This window comes from Xiphophorus hellerii, chromosome 22 (assembly GCF_003331165.1).
Source record: "Xiphophorus hellerii strain 12219 chromosome 22, Xiphophorus_hellerii-4.1, whole genome shotgun sequence".
NCBI classification, from domain to species: Eukaryota; Metazoa; Chordata; class Actinopteri; order Cyprinodontiformes; family Poeciliidae; genus Xiphophorus; species Xiphophorus hellerii.
In genome coordinates, this window is record NC_045693.1 from 11,250,363 (window position 1) to 11,261,582 (window position 11,220).

General features: G+C 38.3%; 1 protein-coding gene across 1 annotated transcript in view; it reads right to left on the reverse strand.

Annotated features, from left to right (window-relative positions):
• The window catches only part of pde10a (phosphodiesterase 10A), an 85,339-nt gene extending 74,556 nt beyond the window's left edge, over positions 1-10,783 (reverse strand). The window contains exon 1 of the mRNA XM_032552578.1: positions 10,657-10,783. Within this exon, the coding sequence (XP_032408469.1) occupies positions 10,657-10,732 (76 nt within the window). The 5' untranslated portion in view covers positions 10,733-10,783. The remainder of the gene's footprint in view (positions 1-10,656) is intronic.
• Positions 10,784-11,220: the final 437 nt, after the last annotated feature.

An 11,220-nucleotide genomic window follows, 5' to 3' on the forward strand; every position in this document is an offset into this window, starting at 1 on the left:
GGCTTTCAAAGACCTGCTAGTTTGTTTTTTAGAAGCCTTTCTATCCTCCGCTCATTACTTGTATTAATTGCTCCTGTTTGATCTTATTGTCTGTATAAAACACACCTGTCAATCAGACTCCAACTTCTCTACCATGGAACAGACCAGAGCAATGGGCTACAGGATACCAGAAAGAAAATGACAGGAGGCCGGTGTGGTCAACAGGACAACAGGCAAACATGTTGGTGAGAAGACAGCTGGTGCAGTAAATAAATGGAAGAAACTCAAGATGACTGTCAGTCTCCTGCTGACTGAGGCTCCAAGGAAGATCTGGCCCTGTGGGGAACCAATGATCATGAGAAAGGTGAGGGATCAGCCCTGAACTACACAGGGGGGGACCTGGTCAATGACCTGAAGAGAGCTGGAACCTCAATCTTAAAGGTTGCCGTAGCAACACACTGCGCATAGATTGAAATGCTGCAAGCCAGTGCATGCCCAGGCCAATCTGAAGGGTGTCAGGAGGCAATAGGAAACATGGGAGAAGGTCACAAGGTCAGATAAGAACAAAGTAAACCTTTTGGTGTAAACTTCACTTGGAAGAAGAAGAAGGATGAGTACAGCCCCAAGAAAACCATCACTACAGTGAAGCATGGGGGTGGAAGCATCATGCTTTGGTAGTGCTTTTCTGCAAAGGGCACAGGGTGACTGCACTTTGTCAATTAGAGGGTGGATGGGGTCAGGTATTGTGAGATACTGGGCATAAATGTCTTTCCCTCAGACCCAAAACACATAGCCAGAAATTACTAAGAAATTACTCCGTAAGAAGGATTTCAAGAAGCTGGAGTGGCCTAGCTGATCCCCAGACCTGATCCCCAGACCTGATCCCAGTGGAAAACCACTGGAAGGACTTGAAGCTCTGTGCTGAAACCTGAAAGATCTGGAGAAGGTCTGTACGGAGGGCAAAAATATCCACGCCGTGCAAACCTGGAACAATTTGAACTGGAAGCAAAGGTTTCTGCACCTAACATTAGGTTTTATTTTTCTATTGTATCAAATACTCATTTTATTCCATAAAATGCTAATCAATTGTTTAAAAATTTCTACATTTCAGCATTTTTGCTTTTGATTTCAGAAATGAAATCAAGCATAACTAGTTGAACATAACACAGTACAACTGCAAACCTACGTAGACATGAGATCCCATCTAAACTAATGGGCAGAATAAGGAGAGCTTTAAACTCTGAAGCAGCCAAGAGCCCCATGGTGACTCTGGAAGAGCTGCAGAGATCAGCAGCTCAGGAGAGATAATCTGTTGGCAGAAAGTAGGAGTGAAACGATTAATCAGATTAATTGTGATGAATATTCAACTAATTTAGTAATCGATTCACCATTATCTGGAGTATACAGACTAAAAAAGGCCAATTGCTGAAACAATATCACACTTGTAGCAGAAATTAAGTCAAAGTGGTACAAAAATATATACACGTTGCACTAAATATTAGAAGAGCTGATATGTTCTACCCAGAACTCATCTAGATTTAACGGGATCATATTCTGTAAAACAAAATCTCCTAAGCACCTTTTTCTATCAAATTATTAATTTCTTAATCCAAAAAAATGGTCAACAGATCAACCCTTCACTGTACTGATTTAAGACTAGCAGAAAGTGCTGAACTCAACATATGTCGATGTTAAAAGTAGTTTTTTAGTTCCAGATGCATCCTTTGCTACAAATGATCCATGGGCTAGAGTGGCCCAGTCAAAGTTTAGACCTCTGAATCTGTGGTAACAAATCCGACACACACAATCGCCCTTCATCAAATTTCCCAGGGAAATGAGAAACAAATTCAGTGATTTGCAGAGCTGGGAGAGGCCATAAAGAGGATGACAGCATAAAGGAACATCTACGTTTGAATACTTTTGTAATCTCATTTGCATTCTGGGATGCTGACAATGCAGTTATTTCAGGAGCAAAGGGGTTCAAATAATGCTGGCAAATAAGAAGGAGAACTGATTTTGATCACGGCGGCTGTGAGAGAACACGCTCACAACACCGGACAGGTGGTGCAGCTTTCCAACGCCGTGTGAGTGGAGCTGCAGAAAGCACATAAATCAAAGGGAAAGAAATGTGCGAAAGAAAAAAAACTCAATGAAAAAAGTGCTCAGGGGTGGCGGTGGCTGTGGTGGTGGTGATGGCTGGTTATAGCGGCGGTGGTGGTTGTGTAGGGTGGAGAGGAGGGGGGTGCATTTGCGTCAGAGCCGTAGCCAATGAAGTCAGAGATAGGGCAGGCTCGAGCAAGGAGATGCTGTTACTGCCACTCACAGGAACCCGCTTGGGCCTCATGTCCTCCACATCACAGCGCTGGCGCAAATTATGTCTGCCTGAGCGTCTGTGACACATGCATGCACAGTAAAATGTAATTTATGCACATTACACACATGTTCTGCATGGCTCTCCTGCACTGAAATCAGCCTGCCGGTAAATCTCTGTGGAAGATTTTACCCGGAGTTTGTCTGGGGAAATTGATGAGAATTAGCTCCACATACCCTGAGTTACATGAGTCTTTATAAAGCAACACATTGTTTATTTATAAGCAGCTAATACAATGTAGGATTGTTGTTTTATGTTTCAAAAAAGCAGCAAAGACACCAGTGTGACAGTGGATATTAGTGTTATACAATGTGTTTTGTGGGAGGCGTCTCAAATGGAAATAATCAAATTTAATTTCATCAAAAATGTAATTTCTACAAAAAACCCCCAAAAAAACAAAAAGAGGAAGGAAAGAGACAGCGGCATAGCTATATAAAAACCCCACCCTGCTTTCATTTTTTCTGTCTTTGACGTGCGTCTCGCCACACATCCGTCACAGATGTAAATTCTGGGTTTTTAGATTAGCAGTTTGTGTTTCTGTTGGCACCGGTGCTGACCCAGATTATTACATCTGTAATTCTAGAGGATGATGAGATGATGATGATGAGCATGTGGTCAGAGCTCCGTGTGTGAAGGGGAGAAAGAAAGAAAAAAAATTTGCTCATTTGCTTTGCCGATGTCATGAAATCAAGCAAAAATGTATCATTGTGTAAATCTTAAGCTCCAAAAAAAAGAAATAAATAAATAAGAGAAAAACAGGGAAGTCAAATTTGCTTCCTCTAATGTGCTCAGAATGCGTTTCACCATAAAGGATCTGTTGCTGATCTTGAACAAAACGTGGGTTTAAAGAGTGTTTCACTTTGCTTTTTTTTCCTTTTTTCTGTGGCGTTAACAAAAGAGAATCAGCTGCAGCTCCACTCGCAGAAAACACATCGTGCAGCTGATGACGCAAGCAGGAGACATGAGCCGTGACCTCATCCGCTCCTCATCAAACCGTTACTCTGCTCTCTACCTCACATACACACACACACCCGCACATGTAGGTGTGAGTTAGTGTTGGCTTTGAAGAGGCATCCATTCTCCTTCAGTGCTATATGATGCAGTCGCTTTGCTTGCTGAACACACACACACACTGATGTGCTAACCATGACTTGGCCTGCAGCAGACCTTCTGCTAAACACATGCTGGGACCGTTACTGGTGCACATGATTGGTGTGTATTTTTGCGTTTTACAAAGAAAATGTGAGCACACTGAGGTACATGTACAAAATTAATCCTGTTAATATTATTATAATTATTACTATTATTGCTGCAACAATAACAGTAAAATATAATAACAATAATTCTTAGCAATAGCAATAATTAATAATAATGACGTAATCATAACAATTAATCATTTAAATAATATATTAATAATTATGATTAGTTTTATTATATTATTGTAGCAGTGGTGCTTTTTTGAAGCAAAAATAAATAAAAATACTGATTTTATTTTAAATATATACTGTATATATCTTGTTGGCTGAATAGGTTTACTACAGTTAAATATAGTTGAATAAATTGTTATATATAGGACAGCACAAAGTGCTGTACATTTTCTTGTAAGATATTAATGACCCTCAAACTTGATCACACTTAAACAAAGTATTGGATTTTTTTTTTAATATTGCCACAACAATCTGAAAAGTGTGCTGTGCTGATGTATTCAGTTATTTTTAAAGTGAGATCCCTAAACCAAATCCAGTAGAACCAAAAAACTAACATTTTATTTGAAGGAACTGTGGAGGAGATGCACAGAGTTACAGCTCAGGTTGGAGAATCTGCCAATACATCAACTATACTTATGCACAAATCTGGTCTTTATTAAAAAGCGTTAAAACGTTAGTTATTATTTCTGTTTGCAGAGGGAGACAGCAAACAAACATGTGGAAATAGGTGCTCTGCTCAGAGGGAATACTAAACTTTTTGGGCTACATGCAAAATGCCAGGCCTATCAGAGCACATCACCCTGAACACACCATGCAAACCACACAACATGGTGATGGCAGCAACATGCTGTCACTTCACTTTTCATCAACATGGCAGAAAGTAAAAAGGGCTGAATACAAAAGTATGCCACACATTTCAGATTTTTATTTGTAAAATATGTTGAAAATTATTCAGCATTTTCCTTTGACTTTATACAACTTTTCAAAGGTCTAATTAAAAAAAAAAATCATATATTGTAATTTGTGGTTCCAATTTTATGGTTGCAAATGGGTCAAAGCTGAAGACAAGAATTGTCTTGCAATGTCAAGACAATTTCTGCATGTCAAAGTTCTATTTTAAAATACAGAACTTTGAATGCCTTCGTAAAATAATAAATTAATTTCGGCTTCAAAAATATTGTAAACAAAAGAGGGGGAAAAAAGAATTAGTTTTGCAGCTGCTGGTGTGAGAAGCAGCTGGTTTCCTGCAACCCTCATCCGAAACCAAACAAAGTCCATATGAATCATAAGTCAGAATACGGGTGCTGACGTAGAGGCCCGTCGATTTCTCTGCACAGCACACATCAGCACAGGCTGAGGTGGCCAAGCAGCCAGACGCCAGGTCTGCCTGTTTACTGATAACACATGGACACAGTCCATTCATGATCTTAAGCCTACCACACACATACACACACACTGACCAGCCTCGTCATTTGCCCCTGCCTCAACCTGAACTCCTTTGATAAGCTGTAACAACACTTTTATAGCTCCGGCTTTAATTGCTGCAACTTTGTGCTTGCTTTTTAATAGAGTCAAAATGAGAAGAAACAAACTCAACATTATGGGTCAACACTTTTGTCAGCAAATCAATAAAACTTTTTATCTGTCTTTTATTGATTCATAAAAACTCAGATAATAAAGCTTCATTTAAAATTAGGGCACTTATAAATCTGCCACATTGTGGGAGACTTTACACATTTGTCACAAAGATTAGAAATAAAGCTGCTAATAAAAACAATATAACAACCATAAACCGTGAAAGTCCTGCTTTGCTTTGATGCTATAAAGATGAAGCTCCGAGATGCTTCATCTTTATACTTTAGCACCACCTAGTGTCTGTCTGTGGGAGGACATGAAATGAAGAAGTTAAAAGCTTTTAAGAACACACAAAAGACACTAAATATAACAAAACAGGAAAGAAAATGCTCTTTCCAGGTGTAACTTAATTCTTGGATTTGCACTGAACTCAGATTATTCTAACCCCAGATTGTCAGAAACAACCATTTTTTCTGTTAACAGGAACCATTTTGAAATTTATGGAACAACATATAAGGCAACTATTTCTCAACCATCTCTGGCATTACTTAACAAATATGAGACAAAATATTAGGAATGCTACACTACATAGCCAAAAGTATTGACTCAATGCAACAAATTTATTTTGGGTGTCCCAATTACTTCCATGGCTGCAGCTCTATGAAATCAAGCACCTACATCTGCAAAAACACATCTGTGAAAGAACAGGTCGATCTTTGATGGCATCCTGCAACTTTTAGAAGTCTGGTCCAGCACACCTGAGTCAAATGGCTGAATCAGCATGATAAAGCTTTTCAGATTAATACTTTCTGATAAATCTGTTTTATTCTGTTTCACCTATACAGGTAAATCTTTGGGTTTCATTGTTTGAAATAGACATGAAAAATTACAATACGCTGAAACAGACAATAATCCGTACAATTTATGCAAGAAATTAACATTAAACAACATTTTTGAATCTATTACCTGTTTTACTCACTAAATAGTTTCAGAATTAAATAAAGAATATTAATTTAAAATTATTCTGATTTGTAAAACCTTAAGCTTGGCTGGGATAGCAGGTCATTTGCACAGCTGTGATGATTACTAATGCATAAGGAGTCGGGGGACGCAGTCGGTACCCAAGGGTGGCCCTGTAATTGACAGGTTCACGCTGCATAGTAAGAGGAGAGACAAAAACGCTTTGTTGTCCTGATATGAATCTGAATGCTCCGGCCTCTACACCTCTTCTGGCCAGGACATGAATATCTGAGCAAACAAAAACCATCGCCATGAGAAAATACGAGCTTGAGTGTTCAGATGTTCTAGTGAATGAGGCAGTGACGGCAACACAGCGGCTGGCCTCGTTTTAGATGCAGATATAGAGGATCTCTCAGTAAATTAAGAAAGCATCAGGCTGTCATTTATTTCAGCAACTGATTCAAAAAAGTAAAATAATTAAATAATTTAATAATTAAAGCATTTAATTATTAAAACTTATATTAGAAACCTCAAAATTAATAGATTTTACCATTGAGGAAAGTTCAGTGGAAGGAAAAAATGTGGTAGGTAAATGTATTCCGGTAGCTACACGCCGTAATTATGAGCATTATCAACATTAACAGAAGTAAATGCTCAAAATTAATGTATGAAACATATTAGTTTCACTTTTTGAGTTAAATGACTGAAATATTTTTACAATTATGAATACACTTGCATTTGCAATGTCCACAAAGTTTGTTTTTTTGATTTAGTTTGAGCAAATCCAAATGTTTCTTCAGGATACTGTTATTTAAATAATCTATTTAACATACTGGTTGTGTGATGGTTCATTTTTTGTTTTCTCATACATATTCTCCAAGCATGATGCCACATTTAAGTTAGATTTAAAACCCGAAATTGTTATATTACTGTGCTTCTTTCAGTAAACCGCAGTGACCTAATCAACATAAAAGCACAAAAGAGGCCAAACATTTGAGTGGGAGGGGTTCAATGGGTGTTTACCCGCTGAGGAGTCACAGATGCCCCTCACAGTTGGAGAAGGAAGCTCTTTGCTCTCTCCTGCGTACGTAAGCCAAGGGAAACTCTGATTTGGGCAAGGAGCCCAGCAGCAAAACACAGAGCCGAGGAAGCAGGTCGTATCTTCACCACAAACCGAAGGCAAAACCGACCAGAACATCTGCAAAGTCCAGAATGGCATCTGACTAAGTTGGTAACGACATACACAGAACATCAGATCATATAGAAAAGCTTTGCTACGTTTGTTAGAAATGAATGCTTGTACTGCAGAGTTGATTCTTGCATTGAAATTTAAATTTGACCCAACAAGCTACCAACTTTACAAAGTTCAGCCTCTAATCATTAACCTTTAGTTTATGAAACTAAAATTTATGTTAATTTACTGATTTGTCTAATTTTTTTAAGTTTTCTGGATACAAAATCAACGCTTGAAGCAGTAAGATAGAAATAAACATCAATATAACACTCTGATTAATGACACATGGGTTCATTTTACGGTAATTCTAATTTCTGAGCTGCATGTTTCAACTTGTTTTTCCTTTTGACTTTTCCTCAGCAGCTTCTGTGTACTTTTTAGTTTATTTTCTGTGATGACCTGGTGAGAACTTATTTGGCCTCTTTGGTCATTTTTAGATTTGTAATTTGATCTTTTCATGCCTGACTTACTGTTCCCTTTTAAAGACCTCACCGGACTGCATTGATATAAGAAATCAGGGACGGCACAGTTTCTCTTTGTCACACTCAAATAAAAACAATCTTCTGCTGAACCTCTACACTTAGATTTGACATCACTGAACACATTTTTATCTAAGTAAGATGTACATTTGTTTACATGGTGATGAAGATGTTTGTTCTATGTATGTAATGTTGATATATTGATTAATATCTGCTCATTTGTCCTCTCTGTGCCACTGTAGCAAAGAAAAGTTGTAGTCAGTTGTAGTTTTTCCTGCACACTTCATACAAGCTGGCACAACTCCCTGGGTTTAAGGTGACATTGTTCTTGATTTTGAAACACCTCTTAACCAATATGGCTGCTCTAACTGCTGAGATCTGTCTAAAGATGCAGATTGAAAATGAAAAATGATTACACTTTGAACCCATTAAGCAGCTAACGATGATGCTGCACTGTGTTTCATCAAGTCAACAGGACGTTTTAGAGCACTTTCTGCTTCCCTTTCCTAACAACCTTAAAGGAAATGTTGATTTAATTTTCCATCAGGACTTGATTGTTGAAAAAAGAGGAAAGACACAGAAAAGTAACATGCCCTTCATTAGCACAACAGATGAAGCCTGGCGAAGCTCTGAAAAAGCGTCAAAGTTTTCAGTTTAACAGAAAACAGTGACATCTGGTGGCCAATTAAAGCCATAGCAGCAAGAACTGATGGCTTCGTCTGATTGTGGTAGTTTTACTCTGATTATGTTTTGTTCATTTATACAACCTTATTATTATGTCATAATGTTAATTATTATGCATAATGAGACAATTATTATGTCTCATTATGCATGAGAATGAGCTAAATGTTATCTTTTATAATAATTTTAATAAAAGAAAACTTCATTTCTGTATTTCAAACCAACTGAGCACAAAGTGGAGTGACAATGACATTCACTTATAACTTATAAATGTTTTCTCATATGTGAAATAATCTGTCAGAGAAACTAGTACTTTTTGAAATCAATGTTGAGGAATTGTTTACTTAGAACAAGCTTTTGTATCTTGCTCAAAAGCTACTTGTTAGTTAGTTTTGTCTTATTTTAAGTGTACTAAGATATTTGCAATAAAAAGTAAGATTTGGATTTGGTAAGATTTAGTGTTTTTCCAGTATAGTTTTCAGTTCCTACATCTGCTGTAAGGCAAAATAAATGCAGTAGAAAAACGATCCAAAGAAGAAAATACCATATTTGGTTTGAAACAACCTCACCTATTATTGACTGTTGGTGGTTTATTTTAATCAAACCACCAAAAATATTCATCAGGAGTCCAAATGTAACTCCATTAGATGGTTCGTAATGTGAATCCCACCTTCAAAACTGAGTAAAGACAAACTCGATCTCCAATTTAAAACCAGTTTTCCACTTCAACATATTTTTCTCCAACAGAATGAAGAGCAAACTGAGCCGACCTCCGTCTTCCTCTTTAACTCTGCTGACACACTGAGGATTTCTGCTTTATTCTGTAGCTAAAATCTAAATCTGTTGTCTCACAATTGTGACCCCACAGGCGACTAAGAGGAGATTAAAAAACGTAATCCTCTGCTTCAAAATTTATTTTTCCAGAAATAAAGATCCTGGTACCACTTCAACGTATCTGTAGCTCCTGTCATGAACACACTCCGACTGCATGGGTATATATAAGATATTTTGGAGACACTGGATTACTGAATCAACGTGATTAGTGTTGGGTTATCTGTCAATTGATGAAATGACTACATCCTTTATGGGTTTTATTCATCTACACCCATAAAATGTCAAGTTGGCAACCTCCGTTATTTTTTTCCATTTTAATTTCTCAATTCTTCTTTTCACAATTTATCACACAACAACCAGAAATGTCATGAATATGTTCAGATATAAATCAGGGGTGGTAACTCCTGTCTTAAAGAATTTGGGCTGTTGTTCCTTTAGGGAGGTAAACCTTTGTGTAGATTAACATTTGCCCTGATTTATCTCCATGCATCTAAACATCAGCTCTGACAAACTCTCCTCTTCCTATTGAAGAAAATCAACCCCAAAGCATAATTCTGCCAGCACCATGTTTCCCCATGTCGATGGTGTGTTCAGGCAGAAATAGAGTGTTTGCTTTTTTCCCTCATTCTTGAAGACCAAAAAGTTACATTTTTGTCTTTTCTGACCTGAAAACCTTCTCCCACATGTTTGCGTGTGGCTGCTGCTCATGTAACGGCTTGTTTTTATTTATCTCTGTGAATCAGTTACTCCTCTGTGCCATGGACTGATCCTTGGGGATGATACGGTACTCAGAATGAAATTTAATTATGAAACTCCTCCATAAACCTATCTGCTACGTTCCTTTCTAGTCATGATGGTATTTGTTCAGTAATTATCTTGATAACGATGTATGAACCCCTTTACTGTCACAAATTCACCTGAAACCACCACACAATCTAAATGGCTGATGTATAACACTAATGCCTGTTGATCTAAAACATACCACATTAAATGGTACAGATTGTGTGTTGAATTCAAATAAACAATCAAAGATGATAAATGTTTTTATTTTTATATAGAGGTAGGCGGTTCAACTACATCCCTCTGAAGGCAATTAGCATGTATCAGAGCAAGAAGGGGGATGAAAATCAATGCATGCCACACTTTTCAGATTTATTTGCAAAAAACCTTTTGGAAAATTATGTGTAATTTTTATTCCACTTCACAATCACGTGCTACTTTGTTGTGATGGTCTGTAATATTCGGCTCTAACTCGCCCAGGTGTTAAGAAATGCAAACCATTCATACACATGCGCTCTCCGATCAGTTTAACTTTTAAACAGCCGTCTCTCTTACCTTGCTGCTCGCTGCTCCGTGCCGGCGGGGATTCCTGGATGCCCTGGTCATCAGGACTTTTCCGTTTCTTCGACATCTGCCGCTCCCCTGTTCCAGTGATGGACCGATGCGCCGCCGAGTCTTGTGTTTATCTACCCGTACAGCTGCTAATAGCGCGAGATACGTTCAACCGGCGGGATATAAAACACATTTAACAGTCTTCGGGAAGCGAGATAAGAGATGCGTGGAAATTTCAGCCGCATTCATTCAGATCCCGTCTCTGCTGTGAGCCTCTTTCGGCGCGCAAAGTTGCCGAGCACCGGCCAAGCGGGCATCTGGAGACTCGGTAAGGCATGGAGTCGATCAGCTCTTGCAGCTATTCACTAATAATCGGACAAGATGATTTCACAGGATTGTCCACGGCTTATTTTTTTCCCCTTCGTCTTCTTCTAGTCAGATGAGATGGGGAAATTTTGCAACCGAAGAGATTTTGTGGATCACGTGTGTCGCTCTCGGATTATGCTTGGACTCTGGTCAGATGGAAATTACGCACTGACGGCAACTTGTTGATCCGCGTCTATTAAA